The 17,889-nt window shown below is 37.8% G+C and overlaps 1 protein-coding gene across 2 annotated transcripts; it reads right to left on the bottom strand.

Moving 5' to 3' along the window:
* Positions 1-690: 690 nt before the first annotated feature.
* TFPI2 (tissue factor pathway inhibitor 2) lies at positions 691-5,018 on the bottom strand. Of its 2 annotated transcripts, none has more exons than XM_069461912.1 (5): positions 4,879-5,018; positions 4,428-4,610; positions 3,298-3,477; positions 1,928-2,098; positions 691-1,570 (listed from the first exon to the last, which is right to left on the bottom strand). In XM_069461912.1, the coding sequence occupies exons 1-5, from the start codon at positions 4,964-4,966 to the stop codon at positions 1,488-1,490; spliced, it is 705 nt and encodes a 234-aa protein (XP_069318013.1). In that variant the 5' UTR covers positions 4,967-5,018; the 3' UTR covers positions 691-1,487. The 2 variants fall into 2 exon arrangements, with proteins under 2 accessions (XP_069318013.1, XP_069318014.1); XM_069461913.1 differs by having other exon boundaries at positions 4,428-4,571.
* Between the last annotated feature and the right edge of the window lie 12,871 nt (positions 5,019-17,889).

Genomic DNA, 17,889 nt, shown 5'->3' with positions numbered 1-17,889 from the left:
ATATATCCTTTATGTAGTTATGCCACTATTTGATATTCAGTTGGGTTCAACTGTTTTGGTTTGTTTTCAGTGTTTAAAGGAATTGCTTTTTCTTTTTGATTTAATCTTGTTTTTTAATTATGTAAAATATTAACATGGTCCAAGATCAAAACTATATTACAAGGCACATTCACTTAAATTTTATTTCCATACCTGTCCACTCCTCTTTTCCCTCCCTCCCACTATAGGTAACCATCTTTAATTTCTTTATATCTTCTGTGATGTTTGTGTGTATGTGTGTTTATTCATAGGCCCTGTTTTTAAACATGTATTCTAGTGTCAGATGATATCCATATATAGATATTCTGCTCATTCCTCATCCATAATATCTTCAACCAATCCCCTGTTGATGAGCATCTGATTTGCTTCTAGTTTTCAGCATCTGTCAGTGTCCTCAGATATATAACTATTTGTCAAAATAACACTGGGATAGATTTTTAAATGAGGGATTGTTCAAGCAAAGGTCAAATATATTTGCAGTTTTGCTAAATAAGGGTCATACTTTTAAACATGTTAAACTTGCAAAAAAATGTAAGAATTTTGAAAAATATTATAGAAAAAAACTATTTTGTTGCAATGACCATATTTAATCAAGAATAATTTATTGGTGGAGTTTAAATTATTCATGCATGATTTCTGGTATAATATAAATATAAATAAACACCTTAAATAGTACAAAAGCTTTAATAACTTTAGAGGTCTCCAATTCACTATGTCTTAGGAAATAATGTAACAACAGGAAAAATTTTGAAAATCATCTATCAATATGTATACACAAACATACACATGTGAGTAGAACAGATTGAGAAAAATAAAGAGATAGAGATAGATATCTCCCCTGCCCCTGAGGAGAACATTTCCGATTTTAATAAATTTATTAGCTGTTTTATTCAGTCAAAAAAGTTATCTTTTAAATAAATCCCCTTATTCAATCATCACATTGCAATCTAACAACCAAAATGGGAGTGTTGTTAGTGTCTACATAATAGCACTTGCAGTATTTTTTAAAGTGGTAGTAAATTTGCAACTTTGTCTTTTTGGGCCTAAAATATAATCCAAATTTTAAATGCAAAATGAAACATACTTGCTAGTCCTTTTTACGCTCAAATATGTTAAAAGCACGTGATTATATTACCTTATGCTATTTCAGTTACTGTCATCTTCAGACATCAGGAATAGCAACCCCAAGACCTGGGTGCGTCATATTTGCTTTTATATCTTATGCACGGCAAGAATTTAACCTCATAAACAGTTGAATAGTGAATTAAAAATGATAGATTCACATTTGAATAGCAGCTAGTTATATATAAGAAGTACACAAAAAAGTGACTTTTATCAATAAAAACTCGTGAATAAATCTCTAATTTGTCTCCTCATGCTACCATATTACTCTTCACGTATAACCATAAAGACAAATAAGCATTCACAAGATGACATACAAAAATTGCTTAAAATTGCTTCTTCTGAATTTTCAGCCTTCTACTGGCAAAAAGCAGCTTTGGCATCTTCTTATTCTTTTCCTTCTTCAAGGCTAAAATCAACAAAATAACAATCAAAATCGTATGTCTCCAGTTCGTAGGCTCACCATAAATCACCATTTCTAATATGCTTATGAGCTCACCTCTTCTTATTTTTAATGATTGTAAAGTCGGCTAAACTCATTATATACTGAATACAATTCTACTTTTGAAATACAAAGATACAGCTATTGTCTACTGTAGCTAGCTAGCATGAGCATTTTGATGAAACTGATTAGCACAAAGGTGCTATTTACATAGTAGTCTAGAAATGGCAATTTGCTATTAGTAAAATGGATACATAAAAATATAATTTTGCTTATGAATTATTTATAAAGTTCGCCTAAAAATTGAATTAAAAAACTCACTACCTTTTGCACAAACATGTTTGCAATCTTTCTTGTTAACAAAGTTATTTTCATTCCCTCCGCAGCCAGTGTAAGTGAAGGCCTCACAGGCTTTGTGTCTTGGATTAAAATAATAGCGAGTCACATTAGCAGAGCATAGTCCCTCATCTTTCGGACTGTAGCAAAATGATGGACCTTTATAAAAAAGCAAATAGAATTAGAAATGCTATAATATCAGAATTAATAAACTGTGGTGATTACTGAAGTAACTAAGGAAAATCTAATCCCACGGAAGCCTCATTCTGAATCCAAAATACCATATTAAACCATTTAAAAAGGTGTGCCTCAAATTGAAGATAAGCTTACATACTATATTTTGGTAAGTATACATTTTTATAAAATGGATAGAATTTATGTTTTTGTCCCCTTTAAATGTAAAAAGAAACTACGACCCAAAATACAGATAAGTCCAGGTAAAAATGGGCTGAATTTCAAAGGATTAATGTATGACAAGCCTTGGTAAACTTTCTTGTGTTGGTAGTTTTATTTTAAATGTTTTTAATCAGCTCCCCTTCCATTATTAATCAAGAATACATACACCTAATTTCCAGGTAACCACTGTAACATTTACATCTATACAAACAACTTAAAAAAAAAAAAACATCAAGAGCAACTATTTCCCCATTAATTCAAGATTTTGTACATTTCACCATAGAGCTTTATCAAAGTCTCTGACAAAACAAGTTTTTTTGGTTTGTTGAATCTTTTAATGTGTGTGTCTCTGGTGTGTCTGGGGGAAATGTCTGTATTGTCTTTCTCCAGAAATATTAATTACTGTGCAAGTAACCCATCATTTCAAGGACGCAGTGTGGTGATGGGATAGGTAATAAATGGAGAGGCGAGAAAAGGAATTTAGAGATTTCTTTGTGCTGAACTTTGCAATTACTAAAGAATACAGAAATCCAACCAAAGACTTTAGAAATATTCAAGTTTCACCATCTTAATTCTTTATATATTCCATTATCTCATATGTATAACTGATTCTGGACAAACATGAAGTCATCATATTCATGAATACTGTAATTTTTTTATGTGTAAATTGAGTAAATGAGAAATAGTACTAAAGAAACAATGCAGAAGAGACAGCAAATATTTGAATTATGGCTTCGTCACTTTCCAGCCCTGAGAACTTAGCAAGTCATTAACTTTTCCTTGTTTATATCCTTATAATTAAAAATGGAGACATAATACTTCCTTATAGGGCAACTGTGTAAAGATTGATATCGTATCATATGAGAAATCATGAGAATGCAAATCATGTTAATTTCACATCAAATTGAGTTTTTTCACCCAAAAGTCTTAATAAAGAAATGAAATAGAAATACTATATTTACTTTTCTTTGGTGCACAGAAGCTCATACAGGTAGCTTCATCTGGAAACCGGTTCTCATTTGGGTGACAGCCACCAAATAAGAATTTTTCACATGTCATGGAAGTTAGATTGAAGAAATAGTCTTCTATGGATTCCCCACACAGGTTCTCGCTGACTTCCAACCGGCAAACTTTGGGAACTTCTAGGAAAAGAAAGACAATAAAACAGTGTTCGTCAAAAGTAGCCTTCTAAGTAAGTATTACTTTCAAAAACTTCACTGTATTTTCAGAAACAACTGGGGGAAAAATGTCATCGTATTTAGTGCTGGACTAGTAAATCCCCAAAAGAATACCCACTAATATGGTGATTTAGCTTTTTTTTTTTTTAAACAGAATGGATCCAGACCTGACTCAGTTGTGATGTATCTTTCAAGTTTAGTAGAAAGCCTATGTTCTCTCATGGTGTTTTCTGACTGTTCGTACATATGAAGTCAATCAAAGCTTATTTATATGAACACACATTTCCCTCTGGCTGAATTCCTTGAATGGCAAAGCCCTGTGTTCTTTTACAGGCCTTAAGAAATACAACAAAAATTTAAAAATACAGTAAACTAGAACACAGTATTGTGCATCTCCACCATATTTTTAAGCAAACCCAAGACATGTTTGGATATCAGGGGACAAAAGTAAAGTTATATAATTAGCTAAATCACACATTAATAATAAAATCACACTAAAAAGTATTTATTTCACATTGATAATCGACAGGAGAAAATGGTGTCCTCAAGGAGGGATTAAAAAACAAAACAAAACATAGGTTTGGAACTAATGATAAATACAGAAAAACACTTATGATACACTTCATATATTTTTCCCTCGCATTTATGATACCCTATGGTGAAGTAACAAATCTTTCCCTTCATCCACATGGGTACTGAATTAACGACAAATGTCAGGAGAGAGAAAATGTGTTAGTGGTTGTAACCATAACACATTTTAGAGAAATGTGATTACTTTAGAGAAACTGAAAACCACGGGGCTTGGTTAACACTTGAGAAAATTCAAGCTAAAACTTTGGAAAGAAAGCTCTGGAAAGCCAGCTGAGTCACGCCCAGCCTTGCGTGCGAGGGGCGGCGTGCGTGCGAGCACTTACTCTCGATCCTCCAGCAGGCTTCATCGCAGGCCTCCCAGGTTTCGAAATTGTTGGCGTTGCCCTCGCAACCCCCGTACATGAACTGGCGGCAGCTCTGCGTGTACCTGTCATAGTAGTAACTGGGAACTTGAGCCCGGCAGGGCCCTTCGTCCAGGGGCAGGAGGCAGATCTCCGCGTTATTTCCTACAGGAGGGACAGAAGGAGAGCGAATGAGGCGGGAAAGAGTTCAGATATATATCTCCTAGGTGGGAGAGACATCCCGGGGAGTTCTGTCCCCGCCGCTTCCCCGCGGAGCGGCCTCCGCAGAGAGAGAAAGTGCAAACTTGGGCGAGAGTGGGGCGCGCGCCAGGGGACTGGGGAAAGCGGAGCGGAGAGAGCGGGTGCAGGGGGCCCGGTGGCCTGGCCCGGAGGAAGCCCGGGGCGAAGACAGGCTCCTGGACTGGCCGGATACCTGTGGCCGCCCGAGCGGCATCGCCCAGCGCAGCCCCCCTCAGGAGCAGCGGCAGGAGCAGCAGCCCCAGCGGCCGAGCAGGGTCCATGGTGCAGGAGCGGCGGCCCGAGATTGCGCGGGGCGGGAGGACGGTGCGCGGCGTCCTGCCTCTGGGCGGACTGGGTGCCGGCGCGCGGGGTGCCCGCTTTAAGTGGGGGGAGCGTCCCGACCCCGGCCGGGGGCGGAGTCTGCAGGGGCCGCTGACTCACAGGCTGAGGCTGTGACCCCGCCGCCCCCGCGCTGCAAGCGGTGTTCGGCGCGGAGGAATTCCCCACCAAGTCAAAAAGTTGAACTTGCCTCGCAAACTTTCTCCTGCGGCCAGGCGGGGGTGCCCAGATGGAGCGCCCGAGTCAGTGATGGGAAATCCGCAGGCTAGAGGGAAATGACCTGCGGGATGACTGAGCGATGAAGAAGCCTGAACCCACATCTTCAGCGCATGAAGTCCACGTATTTGAAGGGCCAGGAGAAAGTGTGAAGGTCAGGGGTCAGAGGGGAGCCAGGTTCTTTGCAACAGACCCTTTAGGTTAGATCAGAAACTTAAATGTGTTTATATTTAGACATATATATTTCAATCGAGTTCTAATTTACATTTAATAAAAGGTTTATAACATATATTGAGTGTACAGTTTGATGAATTTTAACAACTGGAGAACAACCATCCAATCAAGAATTAGAACATTTCTATCATCACAGAAAGTTCCCTCGGACCGTTTCCCAAGTCAGTTCTTCCATCCTCAGGCCAGCGGCAGCCACTCTTCTGATTTCTGTCACCATAGATTAGTTTTGTCCGTTCTTGAGTTTCATATAGATGGAATCAGAGAGTATGCACAGTTTAGTGCTTCTTTCTCGAAACTTCTGTTTTTGAGATACACCCGTGTCAGTGCATGTATCAGTAGTTTGTTCCTTTTAATCCCTGAGTAATATTCTAACATGAATATACCACAATGGTCCTCTTACTGGACATTTGTGTTGTTCCTCGTTTGGGGCTCTTATGAATAAAGCTGCTTTGTGTGGGCATGCAATTTGTATTACTCTTGGATAAAATACTTAGAAATATTACACAGAAACTGCCAAACAATTTTCCAAAGTGGATTGCACCATTTTACCCCCCCCACCAGGCATGTATGAGAGTTGTAGCTATGTATGAAAGTCCAGAGAGGTGACCTTGGGGGCTCCTGAGTCTTTGACCAGATCAGCCCCTTCCCACATATTTCCTAATGTCAGCACAGCTGTTAAAGTTCATTGTGCCTTTGACTTATTAGCTTGTGACCTACTTTTTTTTTTTTTACCAAAAAATTACACTGAAAGTTTACATGAAATATTAAAGATATTTTTGAAGAACATTTTAATGGGTTCTTTTGATAAATGTGTTTTCTTTTCCTCCCCTTTCCTCTTGTTCTATTCAACATTCTCAAGTGAATAATTATTCTTGACTTCTGACAATACTGAGGGGAGTTTACAGGAGTTCTTTTCCAAGTTTCTGGGAAGCCCTTAAAAGTACAGGACACTTGCTCATGGTGGGATGGTCTGGGATATTTTGCACGTTATATCCCTTGTGCTGGTTTTCAATCATCCTGATGTCATGCCACAGAATCATATTCCTGGGAAAAGTAGCCTGATCTGGAAATGCCATCAGCTTAGACTACCAGACAGCTATGATTAAGACTGAAAGTCAGAGATACAAGAGTAAATGTTTAACTACCAGTTCTACGGAAGAGAATAAAAGGAGGGGGAGGGAGGGGTGATGGTTTGTATAGTTTAGTGATTTCCATGGTATAAATCCTCTCACTAAGGCAAATTCCAAATGGCCACCACAAATCACTGAGTATAAATTTAGGAAGAGATGTATATAATCAGTTCTCCAGAGCCAGAGTGAGTGTGAGCTGGTTGACTGACACATTCAGAATAGAACAGATTAGACTCTCCCAATTCCTTCCAAATATTAGGGGAGGGAAATTTTACCAAACATTTAGCCAGGATCATGTTCAAGAAAGAGTTACCTTCAAATGGACCTATTCCCATACTTCTGAATATGATTAAATGTACCTCTAAACTGGACTAAAATAAAATTCAGGGATTGATACTAAATCACAATTGCCATCCAACACTGACTACTTTAAATTCAGTTCTCATCTTTGTTCTCAGATGATGGATGCTCTTTGATCATCTTTTGCTAGTATAAAAAAAAGATGAACCTTTAAATCAGGGCGGATATTTAGGGCAATTGCATGGTGCAATGGGGAAATAGACTGGGGAGTCAGAGAAGATCTGGGTTTTATTCCTTGCTCCTTTACAAGTTACTTAAAACTCTCTAAGCCTCAGTTTCCTTCTCTAACAGACATAATGACTCTACATCACAGATGTGTTATGAGAATTAAGTGGAAAGTGCTTATGCTCTCATGCCCCTACTTGATGGCACAGAATCAGTCCATCCAGATCATTCCATATCCCAGTTTGCATTGAAAGCTCTGGCACAAGATTTTGATATGAGCATTAACTCCCAGCTTGAAACAGAGCAACATGAACTGGCCTTGTAGGACTGAAACCTGTGGCCTTGATCCCATCAGCTCTTCTCTTTGGCTGAGCACAGAGGATACCCCTGTGCCTAGGAAGGTGTTATGTCAATCAGACAGCACTTTGTGGTGTCTCTTCTAGAGGAATGAACTTCACGGTGCTCTCAGCCAGAGCAGAATACTCCCTCCCACTCAGGGCTGCTGTGGGGGCACAAACAGGCCTCTCACCTTTTTGTGGTGTAGTCTGTATACACAGTTGGAATCAGTGCCCAGAGAAGTGCTCTGGAAATGTTAGTTTCCTTCTCTTTTTCTATTGCCAAATAGGATGTATTTTACACCTCTATCACCACTGAGGGAGGAGGGAGAGAGATGAGCAAATGGGATAGTTAGAAGTTTGATATTGTCAAGCCAGGTTATTAGGAAAAAAATTATTCCTCTTAACTGCAGAACACTTGAACATTTTTATATCCATGAAAAAGACATCTTCTGATATAAAGGGAATCTAAATTTCCTGGAAACTACTTTAACATTACTGAATTTACACTTCAGGACGTTCTGCAAGGGGCAAAGTGACCAGTCTCCAGAGGGGTGTCATAGCACTTTTATCTCCTTAAACCAGCATATAGGCCAAAACGCTACCGCAAAAAGAAAATAATTCCTTTCTCCAAAGTCAACAGGAAGTGCAAGGCTGGAGGCAACTGGGAAAAACAAAAGTCATCCAGATTGACTTATTGCTATACCAAGTGACAGTTTAGTGGCTGTGGCTAAAGTCTGAGTCTCAAATAGTTTAAAGTTCTGTAAAATAAGTCATGAAATTATAATAATTTGAATTCTGAATGGATCTGTAAATATGCCCTTTTTACAGAGGTGTGAACTGAGACCGAGTAAGATAAAATGCCCAGTCATGTTTACCTACCATGGCGGTTGTCAGAGCTGAGACTGGGACCCACAGTTCTTGATTCTCAGTCCTGTGTTGTTTTTTATTTAACACATCTGGGCCTACGTTCTTCCTACCATACCAAGACCTTAGAGTAGAACACAAAATTCCTGAATTAAAAATCACAAAAGCTACAGTGGGTCCAGAAATCCCTCTACACGTGTCAGATCTCTCTACCTTTTATCTTTCTCACAGCCCCTTGGCTCCACAACAAATGGATATAAACTTGATTTCGAACATGTTAGCCCCTAGCATTCCCAAGCCTTGAGAATCGTTGCCCTATCCTCTGAGAGCCCCACAGTCTTGGTAGATTACCAAGAATTTAAAGAAGGGATTGAAGCAGATGGTATTCCTCTCTGTCAAACACCTTGGAGAGAGGTGGCATGTTTGGTTCACAAGTGAATGACAAGAATTCATTTAGCCCAATGATTTGGGGATACATATCATATAACATAGTCATTTAAGGAGTTATACTGATAGCTGCTTAATAAGCAAAGACAGTTCTTGCTGCCTGTTAGTTTAAGTCCTGTCAAAATAAAATCTGAAAAGAGTCCAGCTGGCACAAACGAGAAGTTTACACATCTGTTAAGGAAGGCAGTTAATCGCTTCTGAGAGATAAATGGTCATGAGGGTTTTGCTAAAATTTAGGCAACTCCTTCACCAACTAGGCATTTTTCTAGCTAATTGCACCATATAGGAAACATTTACTTTCATGTGCCCTCTATCAGACATAGAGTGCATTTGAGAGTGTTATATAATAAGATGAAGCCATATGAAAGGATGGCACATTCTCTATGCCTAATTTTATTATTCTCATTCCCCCCAGAAAGAAAGAGATAACAAGGGTGTATAACGTGTCTTTTACTGTGATCATTCTTTCATTCACCTATTTAAAAAATAAACTGATAAAATGTTTAAAATGTGACAAACTTTGTCCTAGGTGTTTTGGGATAAATACATTAGACCTCATAGCATAACAGGGTAGACAGATAAAAGCTATATAACCCAGTTACAATATAGCATTCTCAGTAGAATATCAAAAATATGCACCAGGTTTTGTGGGATAATAGAGGAGAAAGTAAACAAAATGAAAGCATCCATGCAAGCATTTCTGACATTACATCTTTATGCCTGTGGAACACAGGGTCACATTCCTTCATCAGCTGCTTGTTTTGGATGGTTGTTTCAGATGTCATAGCTCTAGCAAACCATTGCCTTCTGCAGAAGAGTAGAATCTCAGAAACCCCTTTCCTCTTTTTCCTGGATGTACATTCCTTCAAACGTCATCATGCCTTACTCAGGATGCGAACCATCTTTTTCTCTCACTCAGGTTGCTGCATCTTTAACTGTGTATGGCACCCAGAAGGTTGGGACAAATTTTGGACTATTTTATCCAAGACCTGCCAGCACAGTGCAGCCTCGCCACCTACCCCAAATTCTAGCCTGGGTTACCAAGCTGTTGGCATGTCAAGAATGAGGAAAGGAAGAGAAATTTCCCCCTAATTCCTGGATGCCATGTGGAATATCTATAGCAATATGAATACTAAAGGATAGACCATTTATTGAGACCATTTATTGCATTGTATCTTGAATTCGTTAGCTCATTAAATCCCCCACAATAACCACTTGAGGGAGATATTTTATTCTCCCCACTCTGCAATGAGGAAGCTGGAGCTTTAGATAGATATGTGATTTTACCAGAGCTAGCACAGGCATTCTAAATCCTGATCCCCTGGTTACACTAACCATACATACATTTTTTCTCCCACATTAATAGAGACTGAAGTCAAACTCATTATACATAACATGCGTTCACGACCCCTCATCAGTGCCTGGACAGCTCTATTTCAGATTTCTTTTTTATGCAAATATAAAGTTCATAATTTATTCATAGAGCAAACAGGTAGCAAAAATTTAAATACATTGCCATAATGCTCTAAGAGGAACATCTGTCAAAGTTAATAATCAGATTAGAGGGTTGAGAGTATTAATCACCAAAGTCCTCATTTGCAGGGTTATATTTAGCAGAACATAATGGACCTTGACCTTTCAAATGTAAAGACACCTTTTTCTTGCAAAAATACTGTCTTTTTATAATATAGCCAAAATCTCTTGTTAGTTATACATTAATTCCTAAAGTACCATACACCTCCAAATGTTCCTGTGTTCTAGCTTTATGTGAAAAAGGTTTTGTATCTTAAATCACACAGGAGAGACAACCAGCTATTTGGGGCAGGCAGAGGCTACAGTTTGAAAGGAGCATACATCTCCTAGGACTCTCACTATTTTTTTCTCTCTCTTACTGACTATAAGCAGAGATAAAAACTGGGTGTAACTTGAAGGTCTGTATTAGAAGAGAGTTGAGTACACTAGTCTTGAACTACATATGCTGAAACAGCCAGGGAAGGGTGAGTTTTTCCGGTTGGTTAACTGAATCTCACGCATCCTTAGTCCTCCTTGCTCTTACAATAGAAGTAATGCCCTGGTCCAATCAGAGACCAACCCCTTGGCTACTTCTCTGGGTCCTTTTCCCACTTGCCCCCTCAAGGCTTCATTGCTCTATAGCATCAGCTCTGCCCCTCTCTTACTCTTCGGTGCACACACCCACATTTTAGTAGTTTTCATCTGGTCTGCTCTATCTGACCTTTTTCCAACCCAAACTTGAAGTTCATATTTGAATATGTCCCTCTCCAATTGCTGCTCCCTTTTCAGCTAAATTTATCAAAAATATTACCTCTACTATCTGCTTCCACTTCCTCATTTCCTGTTTTTTCCACATTCCACTCCAGGTAAACTTCCAAATCGGGAAGAGGGTGAGCAGGAAGAAGTGCTATTGTCCAGGGCACCATCATGTTGCCTCATCAGACCAGACCTCTCAAGCAACTGCCCCTGAGGTCACCCAAGACCACATTTCCCATGTACATTTGTCTAACTTCTCATTAGTATTTGACAATTTCAAATCCTTACTCATTCTTGAAATATTTTCTCTCAGTCTTCATATCACATCCTTCGGTTTCCCCCTACTTAGCTGACTGTTCCATCTCAATCTGTCCTCCTCTGGCAGACCATTGAAAGTTGGGATAACCCAAGGCTCTGAGAACTCTTCTCTAACTGTATTCTTTTCTTATATAATTTCAAATAAATATACATAGAAACCTTATGCACACTTATACCCATGTATATACATGTATTTGTGTGTAGTCTTGATTTCCTCTCTAACTCCAAGCATTTATATCACTTAGAGTCTCCACTTGGATGTCTAATAAACATCTTAAACATTTTATGTCCTAAAGTCTTGATTATATATCCCCAATCTTCCTTCTTTCTGTAAACGACTCTTCTACTTAGATTCTCAAGGCAAAAATCTGCATCATTCTTGATACCTTGCATTGCTTCATCATCCAATCTAACAATAGTCCAGTCAATTCTACCTCCAAAACACATTTTTAATCAGTCCATATCTCTTTGTAGCCACAACCACCAATATTGTTCAAATCTGCAAGTTCTTAAGGACCACTAGGTCCTTACCTAAACTTTCTGTTTTCACTTTTGTTTCCCATTCAACCCTACATAGAAATCAGACCATGCCTTAGACCATGTCACAACACCCCACTCTTTCAAAATAAAATTAAAACCCTCCATTAGTTTCTCATTTTATTCCTCATGATAGTTTGCAAGGCTCTATGTGGTCTGACCACCATCTTCCTTACTAACCTGATCCATCACTCTCCCTTGATCTTGCTATACTTAAGCTACTGTGGTCTGACCACCATCTTCCTTACTAACCTGATCCATCACTCTCCCTTGATCTTGCTATACTTAAGTTACACTCTGTGTTCTATTTTCCTGTCACTATAAGCTTGTTCCCACTTCAGAGTCTTTGCATGAGCTGTTCCCTCTACTTAGCCCTTCTTCCTTCATGAAATACTCATCTCCTGATATACACTTTCCTGTTCCCTTCTCAGCAGCTGGAACTGGTTCTTGTTCCCACTAGCACTCCCTCTAAACCAGTCTGCATAATGTGTTTCCACATCCCAGTCACTCCTTATCATATTATGGTATCACAATTATGGTATACAATTCATCACAATGAATGTATCATTTTAAATTACTGTTTGCTAATTTTATTTTACTTGTTTGATCCCTCTCTCATTGTTATGTAAGCTCTGTGCTAACATAGAGCTTATCGCTTTGATCATCACTATATCCCAATGCCAAGAAAAAGACCTTGAAAGTAGGGTCCCATGATCATCTGTGAAATAGACAAATTATTTGCTATTACCACTATCCCTCTTCTTTTCCAATGTCTTAAAAACTCAAATGTCTCAGCGGAAACAGAAACAGAGTTGTTCTGGGAAAGAAAGTGAGTTGTCATAGAATATATTTGGATGTCTATAAGTCACCTGTACCTTAAAAATAAGCTAATATGTTGAGAAAGAATGGTATTCATGTAATAAAATAGCAACCAACATAAAAAGCAACTGACTTTACAAAACCAAAAATGATAAAATTTGTGATCAACTTGATTAGTTGAAAAAAAACCAAAAAATATAAATTACCATTTTTCTGACAAAAAATTCAGCTGTAAAGAATGATTTGTACAGTGATAAGTTTTAACTACAGAAAGAAACAAGAAAGCTGATTTTATTTGCTGCTTCAATCCCAAGCAATTAAAAGAGTGCCTGGACCATGGTTATAACACAATAAATATTTTCTGAATAAATGAACACCATGATGGCTGCTATCATTGTATCAGCCCAGATAGAAGTGCAGAAGGAAAAAAGAGTAGATAAAATAGATAAAAAGGCATTGCAGGTAAGTATATATCAGAGTGTCTGGCACATGACAAATGCTCAAAAGTTGTTAGCTAATATCTTATTTAGTCCTCAGAAAAACAAACTCACTCTTCTTTGTTAATTTCATTTCCCTCATTTCCTACTGCTCCAGAATCTCGTTCTTTATTCTCTTCTATTTCCTATTTACCCTTGGTGTTCTCCTCTGTTCTCATGGCTCTCCCTTGAACTCTGGCCTCTCCCCTAAACTCCAGACCGCCTATTCAAATGAATATCTAACAGACATCTCAAACTCAATATTCTCCTTCTCATAGTACTTCTGATTGCAGAAAATAGCAAATCCTGTCTTCCAGTGGCTCAGGCCAAAAACATTGGTGTCATCTTGGCCTTTTTCAATTTCTTTTTCATTCTATATCTGATCTATCAGCACATCCTGTTGTCTCTACTTTCAAAATACATTTAGCATCTCGCCACTGTCCTCATTTCCATTCCTATCACCCTGATTTGAGCCACCATTATATCTTACCTTGGCTGCAATTGCTTCTTGCTTGTTTCCACATTTGCGCCCTATTGTCTGGCCTCCAAGTAGCTGCCAGAATGCTTCTGCTAAAATATGTGACAGATAATGTCTCTGTATTACTCAGAATCCTCCAATGTTCCCTAAGTTACTCAGAGTGAAGCAAAAGTTTTCACAATGGCCTATAAGATCTATACGGTCACTGATTTCATACACTACTCCTCCCCTATGTTCATGGGGATGCTCATATTCATACTGGCCCACCACCCCCTTGCACTTGCTGTTCCCTGAAATAATCTCAGATACCGACATAGCCCATTTCCTCATTTCCCTCAGGTCTTCACTTAAGTAGCATTGTTGCAGAAAGGACTTCTCTGGCCTCCCTCTGTATAATTGAAACATTTCTCATGCTTCCTATTCTTAATCCTTTCCTGATTTATTTTTCTCCTTAGCACTTATCCCAGTCAAAATATATCTTTTACTTTTGCATCTTGTTAGTATCTGTTTCCCTCCTTAGAATGTAAGTACCTTGAAGGCAAATTTTTTTAATCTGTTTTTTTTTTTTTTTTCCTCTGTTCTACCCTCAAGCATCTAGAATCATGTCTGGCATGAAATAGGTATTCAGTAAATATTTATTGGATGGATGAGTGAATAAAATGTTAGCTGTTATCCTTTTATAGTTCCAAGTAAAATGTCAGGATGAAAAAGAATAGTATAGAATAAGTAAGTATACATCCATATGAATAGTTTTACATACATTTTGCTCTAGAATTCTTATGGTTTTATTCCTTAGATCTAAGTCTTTTATCCATCTTGAATTAATTTTTGTGAGTGGTGAGAGGTAGGGGTCCCATTTCATTCTTTTACATATGGTTATACAATTTTCCTAGCACCATTTATTGAATAGGGCTTCTTTTCCCCAGTGTGCCTTGCTGTCTGTTTTGTCAAAGATCAGTTGATTGTAGGTAGATGGTTTTATATCTGGGTTCTCTGTTCTGCTCCATTGGTCTACGTCTCTATTTTTGTACCAATACCATGCTATTTTGGTTACTATATCCTTGTTACATAATTTGAAGTCTGGTAATGTGATGCCTCCAGCTTTGTTCTTTCTGATTAAGATTGCTTTGGCTATATCCAGCCATGTAATCATTCTCTTTATATTACCAATAGCTGGATACTTTCCAGACAGCCTTTGCATATACCGATGATAACAAACTACTCTTCAAATTCTAGACATAGAGTTGAAGAAAGCCAAAGTCATGAACAAGGATACGTAGCCAAGGTTTTCCTCAAAAGCTGGGTGTTAGTTAGCCATTAGATCACTCTACTTGTTATAAAATAAAGATTTAATGACTTTTTAAAAAAATCTGCTTGTTTGTGGGGTGCAAGGGGGTTATATTCTAATAAATTTTTCAAAAGGTACTAGAAATCACAACAGCGAACTATATTTTCCTCATGTAAAGATCAGGTTTTTGAAGGTGGAATCCTCATGATGAGCATGGATGAAGCTAAACATGACTGTGACAGTGTTACTGAACTTATTTAAATCACATTTTTGCTTAATGGTCATCACTAGTATTCAAGGAGCTAGTGCTCTTTGGAAGTGTGTTGTCTGGTTGGCTGCTTATCCCAGAGCCTTTTGAACTCCTAAAGGGTCTGGTCAATACATGAATTTCTTACTTGTTTTCATTTGTTTGTTTAATTAAAACGATCACTATTCATGAATAGGTCATGTTTGTAAACATACAAAGAATTTATTTCAAAAAACAAAATAAATAACTAAAACAATAAAAAGTTGCTTTGGCTATTCAGGCTCTTTTCTGGTTCCAAACGAATGCTAGAATTATTTTTTCTGTATCTGTGAAGTATGACTTCAGTAATTTGATGCAGGCAGCCTTTGAACTTTACAGTACCTCACCTTGATTCTAAAATAAATTAACAAGAAACTGGATGGAAATTCTGAAAGACATCATGAGGCACTTAAGCTACTCTAAAGAGTTCCATTCTCCCAAAGTGTTTAAAAAATCACTAAAACATTATGTATTTAAGGAAACTCTTCACCCCTCTGTTTGTGACCTCCATGACTTGCTTGTATTGCTAAGCATATCTGCTTTTTCTCCTACACTTTGTCAATATAACTTTCTTTTTTAGAATTCTCAGTGTATTGAGATATAAGCATTAAAAAATGTTTTGTTTTTACAGAAATTGCCTCACAAACTAATGCTATTTTTAACTCCCATTTCCCAATGAGTCGCTGTTCCCTTAATAATCCTTTAAACTGATATCATCACTGTTGGCCATATTCGACTAGTAAAAACTGATCCTGGTTCATAAGACCAAGAAAAGTCAATGCCCCTCCCCTTCTGGGGTTTTAAGACCATAAGTTCCATCTACCCCAGAATCTTGCTTCTATAAGAAATATCTCATAGTGTCTCATTTAAAACTATCAATATGGTACCTAAATGCTCTTTATAGAATATCAAAAAGCAGCAAATTATAAAGAATAAAGATGGGTTTCAATACGAAAATCTTCATTATCACCAAGCATAATGAAGTGGTCAGATGCCTTTTATGTGTAGAATCACCATGGACCTAACAACTAAGAATACAGACCAACACATATACCATATTCATGGCTGTAGTCAGTGACATGATTTTTCTGAAAGTGCAAAAAAGTTCTTGGTACCTTATCTTCTTTTTATTTATAAAATATTTGCATTATTATAAAATTCAGTGTATCTAACAACCATTACATGAAATATAATGACACCAAGTATGAAAAATATTTCATGTTTATATGTAAAATGAAGTGAAGTTCAAGGTTCAAATAAATGTAGTTTTTGTCTATGTGAATGTCTTACATTATATTTGACAGTTATACTAAATGTGGCACAGTTCATCTTATGCAGCAGAGTCCTAGAAAATGCAAGGTAGCTGACATCCCTCATCTACACCCATGGAAACTAAGGAAAACCATGATAAACAATCTCACATATATTCAAAAGGGCCCCTAGGGGGCAGTATTCCCCCCACTGAAAGCCACAGATTTGTGGATGGGGTACAACTCTACGATAGTTCCTTCCCCCATTTTTTGCATTTTTGGACCTTAGATCCACTAATGGTAGTAGTGAAAGACTGAGGAAGAGGCAAAACACACACCCTTCTTAACTGGGTATGTTTTCCCCCCTTAGTTGAAACAGCTATCTTAACTTGTTTGGCTGTGGGTCTTCAGTCTTCCCTTTACATTTTGACTGAAAGTGGGTTGGGGATGGTTGATAACAGTGTCAATAATCTGACCTAGCTCCTCTAAAGACTTTTCATGGAGAGGTAACTAACCTGAAGGCTTAGAATATGAGGGGTACAGGGAAGATTTATGCCATTTGTCATCAACTCTGGACTTTCTATATAATTCTGGGGTATGAAAAACCAAATCCACTCCTTTACACTAGTTTGCAGACAGGCATCAGAGAGAAATGTGCAGGAGTAGAAAACACCCAAGACCAGGAAACAAACACATGTGTTGTCATCTCAACTCTACTGCCTCTGGTTGTGTGACTTTGGGCATTGGAACTTTCTGGAGTGCCTGTGCCTCATCTTCAAATGGAATAGAGAGTAAAGCAGATGATGCTATATCTGAATTCTTTGAACCCTTGGCTTTAGTGTAACTCTGAACATTTGGAATCTCCATGTAGACAATATACACTGTCCTTCTTTGTGTTCTTTGGGGAAGTGAAAATTTTCATCCCTACTCTATGATTTTTTTCATACAAGACTTGTGACATCAAATTTAGCAAGCATTCTCAAATCTCCTAAAAAAAGTTTCCTCTAAATGAAGGATTTTTAATATTAAATATTATTAAATATGGTGAATCATAGCATTTTAGAGTTGAGAAATCATTTAATAAAATGAAGTTACATAATATGCATGTTTTTCTACATCTAGGTGAATATTTATGACATAGGTTAATTGACTTTATCAATACTTCCTGGTTCTCTTGTATATACCAAACAATATACAGAACAATAAACAGTAATGAGGGCATAAAAGTTATGAAAGGCATGACCTCTTGTGTAAAGGGCTGAATAATCCATTGTGTCTTAGGTTGGGCTTCCTAGAAGGGATTCTTGTCCAAGTGATTTATTGAGGCAAAGCTCTCAGGAGGAACCTCTGAAGGAGTAAGGAAAGCAGGATGGGGCAGGAAGAGAAGTTAG

This window comes from Eulemur rufifrons, chromosome 29, assembly GCF_041146395.1.
Source record: "Eulemur rufifrons isolate Redbay chromosome 29, OSU_ERuf_1, whole genome shotgun sequence".
NCBI lineage: Eukaryota > Metazoa > Chordata > Mammalia > Primates > Lemuridae > Eulemur > Eulemur rufifrons.
The sequence above is the reverse complement of the archived record's forward strand: the minus strand, read 5'-3'. Positions and strand labels throughout refer to the sequence as shown.